At 47.5% G+C, this 18374-nt stretch overlaps 1 protein-coding gene across 1 annotated transcript in view; it reads left to right on the plus strand.

Moving 5' to 3' along the window:
- The first annotated feature begins 483 nt into the window (after positions 1-483).
- TEX2 (testis expressed 2) overlaps positions 484-18374 on the plus strand; it is a 41806-nt gene continuing 23915 nt past the window's right edge. The window contains exons 1-4 of the mRNA XM_007959907.1: positions 484-523; positions 2247-2494; positions 9483-9629; positions 15199-15298. Of these exons, the coding sequence (XP_007958098.1) occupies positions 484-523; positions 2247-2494; positions 9483-9629; positions 15199-15298 (535 nt within the window). The remainder of the gene's footprint in view (positions 524-2246; positions 2495-9482; positions 9630-15198; positions 15299-18374) is intronic.

Below are 18374 nucleotides of genomic sequence, written 5' to 3' on the forward strand. Positions count from 1 at the left end.
CAGGACCAAGAACATCCTGTCTGAAGTCTAAGAAGATAGATGTCCTCTCGACGACCTGGCCCCGTCCTCACTCAAACCCTAGATTTCTCTGGCGACCAGATTCTGCTGCCCAACCTGGAGTATGAGGCGGTCTTGTTAAAATGCAGGCTCTGGTTCAGGGACCTGGTGTGGGCTGTGACTCTGCGTCTGGGTCAGGTGACGCCCGTGCTGCAGGTCCTTTCATAGCTGTGGAGAAGGGTCTGGAGAGCGAGGACCCCTGGGGCTGCTTGGTGGAATTCCCGTGTGATCTCAGCACGGGAAGATTCATGATGTCACCAGGGGCCGCTGCCCACAAGCCCACAGAGCAGCAGCTGCTCCTGTGCTTGCCCACTCCAGGGACATGTGACACAAGGACAAAGAAGAGGCCATTCCACCAAGCCAAGCCTTAGAGCAGGGCTTCCTTTCTCCTCTTTATCCGTTGAGAGAAGGGGTCCCGGTGGCGTAATGATTAAGTGCTTGGCTGCTCTCCCACCTGTGGCTCCAAGTGAGAAAAGCCCCACGATCTGCTCTTGTTACACTAAAGCCTTGGAAACCCGTGGAGCTGTTCTTCTCTGTCCTACAAGGTTGCTGTGAGTCAGAATCGATTTGGTGGCACACAGCAACAGCAAATCAGTGGGGAGAAGAGGGACCTCTCGACTCACTTGTGAGCTGGTTGACTTGATTTGAAGTGTTGGTCCAAGCGAGTGCACTGAAGGGTTCCCCTCATCCCTGACTCCTGCCACTCCGTTTGCCGGGTAGTGAGGGAGAGTTATGCTGTGTAGAACCTCAGATATTCAAATGTTGGACGTTATCTAGCTGAAACTAAAGAAACACCTTGCATGGCCCTTTGTGAGGCCATGGGGAGTTACAGGTCATACAGGTGGAGCCTCAAAGCCCTGTTCATCTTTTTTGTAAATTATTAACTTAGCTCTAGACTTTATTTGGATTTCAGTAGCTTTTCTACTAATGCCTTTTTTCTGCTCCAGGATCCAAATCCAGGATACCACATTCCATTTAGTTTTCATCTATCTTTATCTTGAAATGTTTTCAGTATAGCTTTTACATCAACATTTTAGAATAATGCTGTATTAAAATGATATGGGGATAACAAAGGATTATAAAAAATTTATTTCTATAGTTATGCAGTATAAAACCTCAACTGTTCAATCAAATGCTGGGCATTAGCTAAAACCTAAATGAAGAAGTGTCTTGTGTGGCCCCTTGTCAGGCCATGGGGAGTTAACTGATCATATGGCTGGAGCCTCAAAAACCAAATGATTCAATTTGGTTTTGAGCTACTCTGTCCTTCACCTTGATCTCAGAGTAAGCCTAAGAAAATGGATCGACATCAGGCATTTCCCATGCTTCAAACCCTCCAGCACTGTGGGCTGAAATGTGAAGCCCAGTGTAGGACTTCAGAGGCACTGTGCAGTCTGTTCCCAGCCAGTCTCTCCAGCCTCACTTCCTTTCCCTCTGCCTCTTATACTCTTTGCTGCATCTCTCAGTGTGCTTCATATACACTGTGCCCTGTCATTACTTTTTTGTGTATGCTATTCCCTCTACCTGGATTGCTCACCTGAGCCAGGAAAATGCCAACTAGTCATCAAGATACAGTACAGAGGCCACGGCCTGTGCAAGTCTGTCTCAGCTCTCTGGGCAGTCGGTGACCCCTTCTTTCTGCCTGAAAGTCCTTTAGCTGTGCTACAGTGATACTTCCTGCAGAAAATTGTGACTTAGCAGCCAAGGTGTTGAGTTCAAGGGCAAGGAGTATGCCTTGTTCTTTTTTAGCACAGAATTGGTCCAGAGAGGGTGCTTGATGAATAATTTGTTGAATGAAAGATGGCGTGTTTGGAAATGCCCTGAGCTGTGAATGAACAGTTTTCAGCCTCTGCCCACTTTCCATTTGCCCTTAACTACCTCCCAGGTGCTCTCCTTGGGGTATGTGGCTTTTACATTTGACCCTAAAAGATCACTAGGAAAAAAGAAGGGACCTTCTGACTATATTTCATTGTTCCCATTACTCTGTGTTGTCTTTGAGATGAAGAAGAATTTGCTAAAAATTATCTATCATTAGAGCAAAGGTATTTTACAGGGTGGGAAGCAACCTTATAAGTATCTTTAGAAAGGCATAAGACAGCATTTTAGCTACTTTTCATTTAACTCAGCGGCGTTTGTTCTTTTGAGTTCCGTCTGACTTTTCTTCATGTGTGCCAATCATTTTGCTCCAGGGGTTTTGCCCACACACAGCAGACACAACAGTCCCTCCGGGCACCTGACCCACAGCCGCAGCAGCAGCAAAGGCAGCGTGGAAGAAGTCATGTCCCAGCCGAAGCAGAAGGAGTTAGCGGGCAGCGTGCGGCAGAAGATGCTTCTGGACTACAGCGTGTACATGGCCAGGTGTGTCCCCCAAGAAAGCCGAAGCCCCCAGAGGAGCCCCGTGCAGAGCGCTGAGAGCAGCCCCACAGCCGGGAAAAAGGTAACGCTGGCTGCCTGGGCTGCGGCTCTCCTGGTCTTCTGTTCAAACTTGCTTCTTTGTGCATATGCTCTGAGAGCTGCTTTGTGCCAGGCCCTGCTCTAGGTACCAGGGACACAGTAATGAACAGAACAGAAAAGGCCCCTCCCTGAGAGAGCATGTACTTTAATGAAAGAGACAGCAAGAAACAGATAGCCAGTGGTGATCGAATTAAAATGAAACCGCATGAGGGAGGGTAGAAAGAACTGCTGCTTCAGATGGGTGGTCGGGGGCCCTCACTGAGGAGGTGGCCTTCGGGTTGAGGCAGACTGGAGGGGGGAAGGTGATTCATGGGGATACGTGGTGGGGAGCTTTTCAGGTATGGGGCCCAGCACATGCAAGGCCACACAGCAGGAAAGTAGTTGGGGCAGTCAAGGAACAGCCAAGAGGCCAGTGTGGCTGGACGGTGTGAGCAAAGGCAAGGGGTAAACAGTGAGGTTGGAGGGTTGGCAGGGTGATGGGGAGTCCTGGGAGGGTTAGAGCAGGGAGCGATGTTGAGCTTAGTTTAAAAAGATGAGCGGCTCTCCGTGAAGCATTGGTTGTAGGAGTAAAGAGTGGATGGGAGGCAATCTGGCAGTCAGGGATGGGGCTGAGGTTGCCACCTGCCCTGGTAACAACAGGTAGTTCAGAGTGGCCATGCGGAAGGTGGAGCCAGCAGGCTTTGCTGAGGATTAGATGTGGGGGGTGAGAGAATGAGAGGAGTCAGAGATGAGGCCTAGATTTTTGACCTGAGCAACTAGGGTCAGTGAGGAAGTTTCATAGAGTCATTGGTAATGGAGAGCTAATTGCGCAATAGCCATTGTATTCCCAAATCCCAAACTCCTCAGCTCTGTCCAGTGCATGACTTACCACATCGTTATTTCCGAAGTGTAACTCGCGAGACTGGTGCCAGGTCATCTATGAGAAGATAAATAATAAAGCTGCAGTGGGCCAGATTGTTAGGCACTTTAATGTTTCAACTCTAATCTTTTTAACAGTCCTACAAATGAGATGGTATTGCTCCATTTTATAGACAGAGAAACTGAGGCTTAGAGGTGTTAACTAACTTAACACACAGCTGCTATGTGGCAGAGCGTGCAAACCCTGGTCTGAGACTCAGTGCCCCGGGCTTTCCGGACGGCCCTCTGGTGGATCATTCGTTACATAGCTTTGCTCCACCCGAAGGGCTCCGTGCCTCCACTGCAAACTGATGGTCTAAGACACAGCTGCTCACCATGGAACACGAAGCCTGTTTTCCATGTTCAGTCACTGAAGTGTGTGACCTCTTCCAGTGACTGCCTTTCTGTTCCTAACAGGAGGCACTTGGTGCCTTTCCCCATTGGGCCCGTTGCTAGTTTTGTTTGTACCAGTGATCCTGTGAATTCAGTGTGGAAGAGGCCTCTGAATGACCCACTGACTTCCTTTCACATTAGGGCCAAAAAGGACCCTGTGCCTTGGCTGGCCTCTGACCCACTGCTTCACCTTCTGACCTACGTTACCAACTACTGGCAAGTAGAACTCCCTGTAGGCTGGTGTGAGGGGCGTGTAAAACTGTCTTAGAATTGTCTTGTTTACCAGCTGCAGGCCTCCCCTCTTCCCCCAGCTGTACCTTCTCTTCTCCCTGGGCTATCAGCTGTCTGGACTTCGGTAGACTCAGGGAAATCAGGAGGACAGTTGTGCCCTGGCATAAGAAATTATCAAGTAGAATTTTTCTTTTTAAAAGAGCTTCTTTTAAAACATTGCGTGCTCAGTGTATGTTACATGAACTTGTACCATGTAAACCCGTGTAAACTTCCTTGGGTCTCTGTTAACCCGACAAGGCCTAGGAGGCCCTGTGGCACAGCCCCCAGCCCCTCCACCAGGAGGGGTGTTCTGTAGTTCAGAACACTTTTCAAGTACTTGGCGCTTACCCTTTAACCACCGAAGTGGTTAAGTCTGATGAAAATCTTTTAAAACCACATTATGCTTCCTGGCCCCGCAGAGCAGGAAGGGATGATTAAATCTTTTCTTGATAATTTAAAGAGTCAGCACAGTAAGTGGAAATCCAGTCCCATTGCAATGCAGGGCTACGGAGGCCCGAAGACCTTTCAGCCCCAAACTGAGCGCTTGCTCTGCAGTATTTGCTCTCTGTGGCCAGTGGGCCTACTGGTATGTGTCCTTCTAGTTGACTTTTTCTGGAGTCCCCATTTCCCATCCCTGCCCTTGTTTAGTTAATGATTCTAAACTGCCCCGGGCTAGGAAATTAGAACCAGAACTGTGTGTGAAGGGAAATAACTGCCCTCAAAAGAGGGGCCTTTGAAGAACGTGAACACGCTTTAGTGCTGGTCTCCCGTGTCCACTTGGCCTGCCTGAAGCCTGTCTGAGCCGTGTCCTGACTCCCGGGGAAGTCTAGTGGTTGACATGGACTTGAATAAAATAGGTATTGTTCTGGTTAGCTATTGCTGTGTAACATACAATCCCAAAAGTCATGGCTTAAAACAATAGCAATCACTGTTCTGTTCACAAATTCACAATTTGGAAAAGGCTTAGCAGTAAAGGCTCTATGCAGTATCTGGGGAGGCTGGACACGGGCCTTGAGGATCTGGTTCCAAGGTGGCACACTTACTGGCTGGCAAGTAGGTGCTGGTTGATGGCTGGGAGCTCACCTGGGCTGAGGGTGACAGGCCACAGTTTGTCTCCATTTGCTTAGGTTCCAAGGGCAAGTGTCCCTGGAGAAAGAGCCAGGTGGGAGTTGTGTTGTTTTTAAGGCCTAGTCTCAGAAGTTGCATGAGGCCTTCCCTGACATGCTTTATTAGTAAGGGAGTCACAGGAGCCCGCCAGACGCCAAGGAGGGCATAGATCCCGCTGCTCTCTGAGGGAGGAGCAAACTCCTGGAAAGGCAGATGGGATGCAGATCCTGAGGCACCGTGTTTGGAAAGTGAGAGATGCAACCATATTCCTGTACTCCTTTTATTCCTTCCATTATAAGTCAGAAGAGATCTTTCTTCAAACTATGAAGATGATTGTTTCTTATTAATTTTGTGATTTGAGTAAGCGAGGACCTTTCTTTGCCCCATCCCTGTTGCTTTTATTTTCCTTTTTGAACATGGGAGGTATTAACCTGGTTCCAAAAGTCAGAACTGTGGAAAGAGGCATGCTCAGAAGAGTGTCATTCCCCTTGACACTCTCTCTGTCATGTTCTGCCCACCCCTATAGGGATCACATCTCTTTAGTTTTTTGTTTATCCCGTCTGTATTTACTTCTCTTCTGTGTTACTCAGAATGTAGTATACTATGAATTGGATGTTTCTTTTTTTTTTTCCCCCCCACTCATCAGTATATTGTAGAAATTACTCCATGTAAGTTCAGAGATCATTCATTGCATAGAAAAATAAAATACAGCCTCTCCCTACAATGCAGTATTATTTGGCAATAAAAAAGATTGAAGTACTGATACATGCTGCAACATGGATGAACCTGAAAACATTAAAAGACCATATATTGTGTTATCTCATTTACATGTGATGTCCAGAGTAGGTAAATCCATAGACATAGAAAGAAGATTACTGGTTGCCTAGGGCTAAGGGCATGAGGTAGGAGTTGGGAAGGAGAAATAGGGAGTGACTGCCAGTGGGCACAGGGTTTCTTTTAGGGGGTAATAAACATTTTCTGAAATCATGATGATGGCTATACAACTCTAGGAATGTACAGGCATACCTCATTTTATTGCGCTTCGCTTTATTCCACTTCACAGATACTGTGATTTTAACAAACTGAAGGTTTGTGACCCTCCGTCAAGCAAGTCTGTTGGTGCCATATTCCAACAGCATGTGCTCACTTCATGTCTCTGTCACATTTTGGTAATTCTCACAGTATTTCAGACATTTTCATAATACTGTCACCCACTTAACAGACTACAGTATGGTGTAAACATAACTTTCATATGTACTGGGAAACCAAAAAATACATGTGACTCACTTTATTGGGACATTCACTATAGTGCGGTGGTCTGCAACTGAGCCCACTGTATATCTGAGATATGCCTGTATCACATCATTAAATTGTACACTTTAAAAGGGTGAATTGTATGGTATGTGGATTATATCTCAGTATATCTGTAAAAAATAGAAAAGATACAAAACCATGTTAGATGCAGTTTTGTTTGGGCTTGTAGTAGGTTGTGGGTGTTTTCTACAGGGAATGCATATTGTTTTTTATAATCAGAAAACAAACAAGCATGGAGGAAGGGTCTTCCAGTGTGCCCTCCGTGGGACCAAGCAGCCCTTTTCGAAACTCACATCAGACCTTGTGTGGCCAGACCTTCCCAGCAGGGCACATTTATAACAAAAATGAGGGCTGGTCTGTAGTAGCAATGGTGAAATGAATGTTCTCACATTTCTTCCTGTAGCCAAGGGCAGTATCAGGAGATGCCTGCATTTTATCCTCTGCGTTCCTATTATTTGCATTGTTGTGGTGTGCCACCCGAGTCCAGATTTTGTCCATAAATCTTTGATGTGTGTCTGTGTATGCTGCTCTTGGATTTTTCTTTGTTCCCAGTGAGTCTGGGGAGAAAAGCCTACTTTAGAAAAAGGAACTGCTAAAAAGAAAACAACAACAACCGGCTTGTCAGTTATTTCAGAAATTTGTCGACCATATCATATGTGATTGCCTTAGACACAAATTGTGAAATGGCCCTTGTTTCTTGGTGTTTTGTGCTAAGCCTGTTTCAGGTGACTAACTGGGGTTGTAAAGAAAGGTTAATAAAGGCGAGGCTCTCCCACTTGAGAAGGGATGGGGTAACCTATTGTGTAGCCCACAAATCTAAATCAGACCAGTGGTGCCCCGGGGGCAGCAACTTAGCCCTGTCTGAATGGTCGGAGAACTGTCCTTAGATAAGTCTGTTTAGATAATCTGTTGTGCAAAAGATAGTAACCTCAGTGTAGCTGGACCATGTGCCCCTGGGATGGGGTGGAGATGTGCAGGCAGAGGAAGGAGTGATACGAAACATGTACAGTGAGTGGCCTGACTCTGCGCTTCCGCCAGGATCTAGTAAATATCTAAAGACATTGCAGCACCGGAAAAGCACAGACAGAGCACTGTAGAGCCATTAAAAAGAATGAGGTGCACTTGTGTTCTGAAATGGAGCCATGTATTTTTTAAAGCACAGTGGTGCTTTTAACAAGACTTGCCAATATTCATAATGGAAACCTCTCAGAATACCCCATCTGAAGGACCCCTGGCACATAAAGCATCTCCTCTTAGATGCAGTAACATGTGATTGAAAACACGTAAGTGAACCCTCAGACTCCCAGAGAGCGACAGCCCCAGTCCTGACAGGACCAGTGGACAGGTGGGTGCCGAGCAGTCCACTAGGCTCGCGTGTGAGCTCAGTGACGGGCTTCCCTGGGTCAGAACCTCGGAACTCTGGGCTTCCGGAAATTCACGTTTCATACGTGCCATAGACCTTCAGGGTACTCACAGGAACTGAGGCCTGGAAGTGGTGAATCCATGAGCACCAGGTGACCTGTGTACCGTGCCTGGCCTGTGCACCCAGCACCTGTGACATGAGCCCAGTCATAGCTCCCCGGAACAGATAGCACTGACGTGGATGCCCTAAGGAACATGGAGATGACGATGACGAGAGTGTCTGGGGTGTGGCCATGACATGCGTGCCTCATGGCTGCAGCTGGCTCGCAAGAGCAAGATGGATGCGTTTGTACAAACCTCAGAGGGGAAAGGGTGCACAGATTGCCGCTTCTAGTTCTTTTAGTCTTTGGTTCCTATGACTGTTTTTCCTGTAAAGCTAGAGTCTGATTAAAGACCTCAGGATGGAGAAATGTCTGTCACACCGGGGGCCAGTTATAGAACAGGAGAAAAGCAGGGACCGTGAGGCTCGGCATCAGGCGGTGCTCATGAACGAGGGGCCTCAGGCAGGTTCCTGAGTGCTTCTGAGTCTGTCTGCTCATCCGTAAAATGGCAGTAAAGAGCCTGTCTTCTGGGGTGTTGAGAGGAGCCAGCGAGGCAGCGTGAGAGAGTCTCTCAGGGGCTGCCACATGGCCGTGGACAACAGCACAGTAACAACAACTACAAGCACCGTGTGCCGAGTGCTGATTGTCAGTGCGTCGCCTGCACCCGCCACATAAGCCTCACCGCGCCCTCTTGCTGCTGCTTCTCCCTTCTTCCCCGTCCCTGACCCTCTCCAGGCAGGATCCAGTCTAACAATTAGCCTTGAAAATGGAGACAGTCCGGGCTTGCTCTTCTCCTACTCTCATGTTGGCCGTGGCAGATGTTTCCGATGGAAATACCAAATGCAGATGAGGGTCAGGGTACCTCAGATGAGGGCCAGGGTACCTCACTGGGCTGAAACTGGGGAGGACCACTGTGGGAGTTTGCAACTCTCTTATCCAGGGCTGGGTCCTCAACCTCCTGCATCATTGAGGAGCTTCTCAACATCCTGAGGCCCCGTGGGAGTGGGACGCAGGCACGGTATTTTGAGAGCCCCCCCCCCCCACCTCGTGCCACCGCCTCAAGAATCTTGGCCTCCCAAGGCTTGAGCTGAACGTCAGAGTCCTGGGAGACTGGGCTCTGCCTCAGTGAGGACACAGTTACACGCCCAGGGAGCCTTTGCTGGAAAAGAGATAAGTGGACAGTTGAGCAGATATGTCATTGATTCAGAACGGTGATACCAAGGTGATTTTTGGTCCAGGGTGCTTTGGCTGAGGGAACTGTGTGAAATATTTATGTGGTTCGTAGGAAAACTGGAAAAAGACCAGGCTCAGAAGAGGTGTTTAGCTGTGATGGCAGCTTTTGTTTCTCCCTTTTTCTGTTCCCCAAGATAACGTGGGACTTGCTCTTAGTCAGGAGGAGTCCCGCTGACGTGGTCTCCTCGTCTCCGTGGAAGTGGAAGGTGGCACCTTCAGGGACTTGATGAAAACAAGCACCTGTCTTGTTCTCTAGTTGCTTTCTGACTAATTTGGGCCCTTTTCTTTTGCCAGTTGCCAGAGGCTCTACCCTCTGAGGAGGAAGAACATGGAGCCTGGGTGAACGCCTTGCTTGGAAGAATATTTTGGGACTTCTTAGGAGAGAAATACTGGTCTGATCTGGTGTCTAAGAAAATCCAAATGAAACTCAGCAAAATAAAGGTATTGTTTCCTATACAAGATGTTTGGGGCTCTTCACATCTCTTAGTTTCTGGAAGTTTCATGTCATTATTTCCTAAGTGAGGAATAACTTGGTGTAAAACCTATGACATATGAGGGTGTTAAGTTCCTGTCAGAAATCATGTCTGGTCTGTGGCCTTTTTGGTAGGATGATGCGTCTGGGGACTTGGGGGACATTTCTGTTTACTTTTTTATCAGGCTTCCCTCACTGTTATCTACTCTAGGTAGTAATCCAGAATTTGGCTTGGGAAAATGTGAGCTTCTGAGGCTGGTATGTCTTGTATAATTCTATTATTTTTAAATCAGCAACGAACTGAAATTGTATGTCTGGAGCCCTCTCACCCTCACAGTGGTCTCTGCCATACAGCTTTGAGGAGAACTCCTGACCATTTCAGACCTCTCTCCAAGTCATGCTCCCTCCCAAGCTGGGGAAGTCAGCATTATACTCTAAATGTGTCTGCATTTGACCTTTACTTTTGGCCAGATGGTGCTTTATTTTGGGCTCTCCCTTTGCTGAGGAAACCGTCCTATGCTGATCCAGGCTCACTTGGAAGTGAGTTTAAACTGCATGATAAGTATTTCTCTTAACTGTCATTAAATGACTCATTTGCCAACCAAGAGACCTTACCGAGCTTATGTAGAAGTAAGTTTTTGATCCAATGAAGACCCAGCCAAGGAATAGTGAGTGACTTTGGTCCCCAGTCTTCAGTGAGGGCCTGAACAGTCAGTAGCTGAATCTTTCTGGTCATAGATACCCTTGAGAAGCAGAAGCCTATGGAACCTTTCCCCGGAAGAGTGCACAGAGATAGTACATTTTGTCCGCAGTTTTAGAAGTTCAAGGACTCCAGGTTAGGAAACTGAGCTGTGAGGTAAAATTCTATTAGGAGAAGTATGTAGACATGGAGGAGTTTCACTTCCGTTTCTGTCATCCCTTTGGATGACTAAGCAGAGCTTTTTCTGCTTAGTCATGCTCTACTCAGCCCAGGCTGCCAGCTTCAAGCCAGTGCTGTTCCCTTGCCAGACCCTGAAGAGGAGGCACTGCCTTCTGGGCTTGAGGGTTGAGCCTGTTCCTGCTGGCTGGTTCTGTAGAGGGGAGGCAGCCGCGACCCTTTTTCTTGGTAGATGAGAGTTCCGCACCCGCCCTAGAGCTCACTAAACTACTGCTTCCTTTGGGAAAACGATGACAGCATGGAGTTCCTGGGTCAAGACAAACGTGCAGTGCTGCCACTACTCTTCTTCAAGATACTGTGGTGGGCTTTCTCTGTGAATGGGAGGGCTGTGAGGTCCCTGGAAAGCAGGGTGTGCTTGAAGTCCAGACAGGACACCACCCTCCTGTTGTACACCAGAATGAACTGGAACAGGAGGTATTTCACTCTTCTCTGGAGCTGGAAGTCTGTGGGTCTCAGCCCCCTTAGTGGAGAACGGTGCTCTTCCTCATTCCAGAAGTTCAGGGAAGGTGTTTATGTTCATTTTCTCCCTTTGCTGTTGATGGGGGCTTTTGCAGTTCAGAAACCTAAGCTTCCGTTGGTTTTTTGAGGTCAGAAGTCCTGAAAGGTTCGAATGGGGAAACGATCCCGTAGCATCAGCAGTTCAGCGGTGGGGGCTGTGTCCCTCCGTTGTCAGCCTCAGTGCATTTCCACACCCTCCACCCCCGACCTGAACTGCTGCCCTAGGAAGCAGTAGACTGAAGAGAAAGGCAGCAAAATGTCACTCCTCAGGTTCTGCCCCTGCCCCTGCCCCTGCCCCTGCCCCAGGAGCGCTCACCATGACCAAATATCCAGGAGCTCCTGGGAGAAGCCATACCTTAAACCTAGTGTTATTAGGTGCCGTTGAGTCGGTTTCAACTCACAGTGACGCTGTGTACAGCAGAGCAAGACGCTGCCCCGCCCTGTGCCGGCCTCAGAACCGTTGCTGTGCTTGAGTCCGTCGTCGCGGCCCCGGTGTAAACCGTTGCACTGATGGACCTAGTGGGTTTGGTAAGCAGCCCGCATGGGGCCCGAGGAGCTGAGCTGTGCCCTGTCGGAGATCCACCCCCCCCCCGGTTTCCCTGGAAGAGCTCTTTGCCTGCCTCGCCCTGCAGTCCAGATTGTCCCTGCGCCCGTGATAAAGACTCATGTTGTGAAAAAGCAGCCATCTGTGTTATCTGATGCCCAGTGACGGGTTTAAAACAAGCTGAATTTCTGCCCAACAGCAAATGCACCCTTGGCCTCAGCCAGCTGCCAGAACGCCTCCTCGGGGCTCTGAGCAGTTATGGGCCTCTTATGTCTACATCAGCAGATGCTGCTCTTACCACAGGCAGCTCTCACTTGTCACCCACTGTCCTGAGAATGGCCCATACCCCTGACCCTCTAACCCCGGTTGGATTTACTCAGGAGGATATAGAATGTACCACTGGGTTCCCGTCTCCCTAAGGTGCCCTCTGGGGAGGAGGAAAGGTGTTTGTGGTTGAGAAGAACAAGAAGAGAAGTGACTTTCCATGCTTGCCCCTGCTGGGCAGCAAGGAGATTGCTCTAGAGTCTGGTACCAAGAGTTTGAACCCAGACAGGGGTGTGTTGGAGGTAGAGTTTAGAGATGGTCTCGAATCTTGGGGTTGGACAGATGGGTGAAGTCTTAGGAAACCAGGCCCAGCCACTCTCCCCTCCCCATTCTGCATAGTGGTCATTAGGGCCCCACCACCACCATCTTCTGTCTTACTCAGTTTCTTTCAGCCCCCCTCCTTATCTTAGATCCTGCCTCAGCTCCTTCCTTTATCCTTGCAGAGACTACAGTGTGCAGGATGGGGAAGGGATGCTGGGCAGGGGAAGAGGGGGGACAGTTATGTTCCTGCTATCTCTGTATTCATTCCTGTGGCTCGGTGTGGGGCTCCTGTTCCCATAGCAACACTGTTGGACGTGGTGACGTTCCCTGGCCAGCCCTCAGATTCTCTAACCCGGAGTGCTCCTGAGACACTGGGTGTTATGACCATAACAGATATAACGGACTGTAGCACAGGTACAAAATTTTGGTTACGTTTTTGGCCAAAGAACATTTTGCAAGCTGATTGGTTGGCCAACCACCGTCTCTAACATTGATTCTTTGGGAGAAGTTTTCTGGATATGACTACCACTGATTCAGAAATACAAATTTGATAATTCTTACCCATAGATATGCATATTAATTGTGCCCAGTGGAATGCAATTGATTATTGTTTTGTGGATCAATATTTTACCTCTATTAGTCATTCATTTCAGAGGTCCTTATTCCTTATTTGTGTATAGTTCTTGGAATTTTCTTTTGAATCAGTTGTAACATTTTAATTGATTAAATAGAGTATTTGACACATGTTTATTTAAAAAAAGAAAAACACATTTGAACCCTGCCTCCATGCACCTTTTGTCCATCACAGACATCATACCTTCTTTAAAGTAATCTCTTCACCCACCTTTATCCTGCCCATATCTCCCCTCCTCAGCACAAGAAGTCAGAGGCCAAATTCTCTGACTAGTGAATCCAGAAGTTTTTTAAGTTTCTTTGTAGGGAGAAAGATGAAGTAGTCCAGCAGCTTAAGTGTTAAATCCATGCCTGGCTAAATGCTGCCTTAGTTTATGTGAAATATTCAGCCAATAACTTAATTTTAAAAATAAAACTCTTAAAGGCTGGTGGAACCCCCGAGTCTATGGCCCTGGGTTATCCTTCAGGCCTGGAACTAGACTCACTTCTATGGATTGGCTCTCAGCCCAACAGTAGAAAGGCCTACAAGCAGAACACCTACCCAGGGAGACGCAGCCACCTACCCCAGGGAGACCCAGCTACCTACCCCAGGGAGACACACCCACTTACCCCAGGGAGATGCACCCATTAGATCAATCAACCGTGAGTCGTCTGGAAGGGACGCATTCTCATAGAGGGAAAGCTGAACAGCCAGGAATTCATGGATAAGAAGGGCACTGGGCAGGGGCGGTCACGGGGAGGAAAGGGGAGGAGAGCTGTTTGTTGCTGGGATTGTAATCAGGGCCGGGAAACCAAATGTGCATTGACGGTTGAGAGTAAAATGAATCTGCTTTGTAAATTTGTACCCAAGTCACAATTGAAAATTGAAAAACTATAAATAAAGCTCTTCATTCTGAATTTTACAAAATCATCCTAATGTTTAATTGGAAAAAAATATTTGTGAGAATAACTGAGAAAATTTTAGGGGAAACAAAGGAAAGGGCTTTAGTAAATTAGAAAATATGAAACTACAGTAATAAAAGCAGTCTGATACTGGCAGAAAACAAGAGTGCTCCATACAGACTCCAGTCTGGTGGGACTCTTCCCCTTGATGGCATTCATAAGGAAAGGATTGGTCACTCGGTAACAGCTTGGGACAGATGATTGGCCATTTGAGGAAAAAAAAAGTTGAATCCCTACTTTACGTCTTACACTAAAGTTCTGAATGAATTAAAGATTTAAATAAACAAAAATACATGCACATCTATAGATCCGATAGATGACTTCATTCCGTAATCTTGAGGTGAAGTAGGAATTTCTAAGCATGACATCAGTACTCTTACGTTATTTAGACTAAATCCCCACTGAAAGATGTGGGGGTCTATGTTAGGGTCCCAGCTAGGAGACAGATGGAGTAACCTGGGGGGCGGGGTTTAATAAAGGGAAGACTTAGAGAATTGTGGGCGGATATAGAGAGACCACAAGGGCTGGAGCCGCACCTGAAGGTTAGCAGCAGTGGGAACTGTTACCTCTCCCTGAAGGGTCAAAGGCAGGGAGTTACCGGAACTCTGAAAAGGTAGCTATGTGGAGGAGGCCCACCTGCCTGACAACGGCTGTGGCCTTCAGTAGAAGGACTCAGGAAGGGGACAAACGCCTACAACACTCTTACCCACACGCCTCTCACCTCCCCTGCCCATTGGTGCATCCCATTGGCCATGCCCAATCAGAAGCCAGGGTGGCTCACATAGGCCAGCCTCTCAGGGTGGAGGGTGGGGCTCAGATCCAGGAGGGTAAGCAGAAGGTGTCCAGCTTTAGGTCAAAGGGATGTGATTTTTGCAAGATTTTAATACGTATTGTAAGTTGCGCGCCGGAAACATTACAATTACAACTTACTCTCCACTAGTGGTTTAAGAGCGATTCGTTTTCCCATACTTTGGCCAACCCTGGGATTATTCATCTATGCAGCCTGCCTTGCTCCTTTTCCATGGTCATATCTCTGGTCAAAAGCCACTCCTCAGAGAAGACTTCCTGGACCTCCTTAGCCAAAATAGCCACCTGTACCCACACCCCAGGTTCCCCTGTCTTGTCACCTGTTTTATTTTCTTTGTAGCCCTAGTTACTCTGAAACTAGATTATTTGTCTCCTGATGTGTCGGTTTCTACCTCTCCAGTATAAACCTCATGAGAGCAAGGAACTTGCCTGGCTTGTTCATGGTGCTATCTTCAGTACAGTGCCTACTATGTGGTGTGCACTCAGTATATTTCAGTGAAATAAATGATGTATCCCCCAGACCCTGACCCCCATTGCTCAAGAGAATGCTGAATTCTAACTTACTCATCCACTGTTTACTTCTTTTCTCCAGCTCCCCTACTTTATGAATGAGCTGACTCTGACGGAACTTGACATGGGGGTAGCTGTGCCAAAAATCCTTCAGGCCTTCAAGCCTTATGTTGATCACCAAGGTAACTCTTAACTGATTCTAGAGAGGAACTGACCATATATGTGAACACTAGGATGTTTGCATCACTGTAGATTCATGCCACGGCTTTGTGTTTGGAGGGAATTAGGGATATTTTCAACCATTTATTTCATGTTAATGGAGCCCTGGTGGTACAGTGGTTAAACGCTTGGCTGCTAATCTAAAGGTTGGCTGTTTGAATCCATCAGCCGCTCGCTCTGTGGGAGAAAGATAAGGGAATCTGCTTCTGTAAAAATTTACAGCCTTGGAAACCCCATGGGGCAGCTCAGCTCTGTCCTGCAGGGTTACTGTGAGTAGATTCAGCTCAGTAGCAGTGGGCTTTGGTTTGGGACCCACGCTGGTGGCCTCAGGCCTTGCCAGGATGGAGGGAGTGATCTGCATGTCAGCCCCTCGGACCCTTGCCCTGGCCCTTGCCCTGGCCTATCTCCAGGAGCTGCCTGTCATGATAGAGTCACATCTTTCTTGACTTGACCCCACATTTAGGTTGCATATTCTTTGACCTTGTGTTTTACGTCTTTGTGTGTTCCTTGCACTCCCAATAGGGCTCAGTAAGTGTCTGAAAATGAAGCCATATAGTCTGAGGCGAAATTTTGAGAGTAAGCATCTGTGCTAAAGGAATAGTTCTCAGATTTGATTTTTAAAACATGCTTCTGACACAATATTTGTGCCTACTCTTGTGGGTAGGAGCTCTGGTGGCATAGTGCCTAAGGCACTTGACTGCTAACCAGAAGGTTGGCGATTCAAACCCACCAGCTGCTCCTCAGAAAGAAGATTGGGCAATCTACTTCTGTAGTGATACCGCCTTGGAAACCCAAGGAGGGGTCGCTGTGAGTTGGAGATGACTCGGTGACGTATAACAACAACCACAACACTCTTGTGGGTAGCGAAGAAAGCTGATTGCGAAGAAAGCTGATTAGAATATAGAGAGAGTTTCAATAAACTTATGATATAAAGATTTATGCTTATTTTGTGACACATGGGTTTTTTATTCTTTAATCACAATTTTGTCATTGTTGTTAAGATAAATACATAACACATTTGCCGATTTAAGGTGTTTTACAAGTGCAGTTTAGTGACACAATAATTACATTAATCAGATTGTGCAGCCATCATCAATATCCTTTGGACATGTGGTTTTAAAAGGACGTTGAGAAGGAGAATTTACTACACAGGTGAAAAGAGGAGTGAGGCAGGTGGGCAGGAACAGCTTATGGAAGACGGCAGAAAAAGTCTCACCGCGGTGGGAGTGCGAGCTTCCTCATGGTGGCAGCCGTTTCCAAGTGAGCCGTTTACACCTTGAGGCTCGTGAACAAGGCACAGGGAAAATAATTAGAATTTGCCAAGAAAGGGGTATTTGTTTTGAAATAATTGTTCTGTGAGATGTGTAGACTATGGGGGCTATTTCGTCTCTGGTGTATCAGATGGCTCTTGTGCCATGCTTAGTGGAATCGTTTTTCTTCTGTTGTGTTTGTTTGATGAAGACAGAGTACCTGGTGCTGCAAAGAGCAGCTCTGTCAGATCTCTCCAGGGATAGTTTTCAGCCGACTGTGAGCCCAGAGTTCTGTGTTCAGTACCACATCAGTGTCAGTGAAAGCCGGTCCAGAGTAGTGTCTGCACATCCAGAAGTCCACCTAATGGCTGCCTGTTGAGATCACCTGTAACCCCTTCACTGTGTCTCGATGTTGATGAATCAGAGTGCTGCTGGTTTGGGTTAATTGCTGGTTAACTGAGAGTAAAACTAGAAAAGATTTAGACTCTTTGCAAGTAGCTTAGCTGGAATTCTTTTAACCCCCATGGAAAAATTTTAAAAGATGCATTCTTTTGTGTTAACTGTAAAAACAGATAGATCTTCACACCCTCCACCCACCCCCGCCCCAGTGTACAGGGGTTACCTGCCTTCCTCTGACTCCCTGCCGCCCTCTGCTCTTTGCCTCATGAGATACTGACCTGTGACAAGCCAGTGCCTGAGCAGGGGACCTAACCCTCCTGAGAACTGGGCCTGAAAAAGTAACTACTACATATAAATGCTGCTTTCTAATGCATCAGCAGTCTTTTATCTCAGGATTGTTTTTTGTTGAATTAGTAGACATTTCCAAACAGGGGTACAGGACCACAGCTGGGCATTCCAGCGTCTAAATGTCCCTGCAGCCTCACACCTCACAGAGTAGCTACAGTCAGGCCTTGAGTAAACTTGAGTCTCAAGTTTCTTCCCTGTTCCTGTAGGACAGGAGCTGTGGGAAGATACCTCCCTACAAAGATCAAAGCTTTGCCAGTTTGTAGTCCGCTTGAGGCTTATTTAACTCTTTCAGGGCATATATTCAACATCTACCTGCTTATGTAACAAGGGGGGAAAGATGTTCCTGAAGAAAGGAAAGATGGAGGCATAAAGCCTGTGTGAGTTTTAAGTTTGAGCAAATGAGGTTTTTCCCAGGTGTGAAGGATGCCTGTGACGGTAAGATGGCAGTGGGTGGAGAGGAAGTGCCCAGCTGGCATCCCATGGCTCTGAGAGACGCTTTTCCTGTTAGAGAATACGAAGCCTGGGAGGACTTGCTGAAACTGACCCTTAAAGGTGGCGTTTACTTTCCAAAGAAATGCTACCAGGGTGAAAAGGCTTTAACGGCTCTAAGGAGAGACATCTCCCAAGGTATCCACCCCCATTTTAAATGTTACCTAATTTGTGCTCAGGAGGAGTTTTCAGGCTGGAGCTGGTTAGATCCCCCATCACAGGGTGAGAGGGGAAGCTGTTCTCAAGGGCAGTGGACAGCGGTGGCTCAGAGCACCAGCCCTGGGGGGACTGCAGGATTCACAGCTTTGTGGCCTTGGGCAGGTGCCTTAACCTTCTTGCCTCAGTTTCTTCATCTGCACCTACTTCCTAAGCAACATGAGGACTCACTGAGTTAATCCACAAGAGGCCCTGAGAGTGGGGTCTGGTGCAGGGCAAGCGCTTAGAAGTGCAAGCTGTTGGTTTTACCGTCAATATTGCTGCTGCTGCTACTGCTGCTGGAGAGTTTAGAATGTGGTGGCTGTGCTGTCCCATTGATCCATCTGACAGCTCAAAG

Source organism: Orycteropus afer, unplaced genomic scaffold (genome assembly GCF_000298275.1).
Source record: "Orycteropus afer afer isolate SDZICR_OR568_19922 unplaced genomic scaffold, OryAfe1.0 scaffold00018, whole genome shotgun sequence".
NCBI lineage: Eukaryota > Metazoa > Chordata > Mammalia > Tubulidentata > Orycteropodidae > Orycteropus > Orycteropus afer.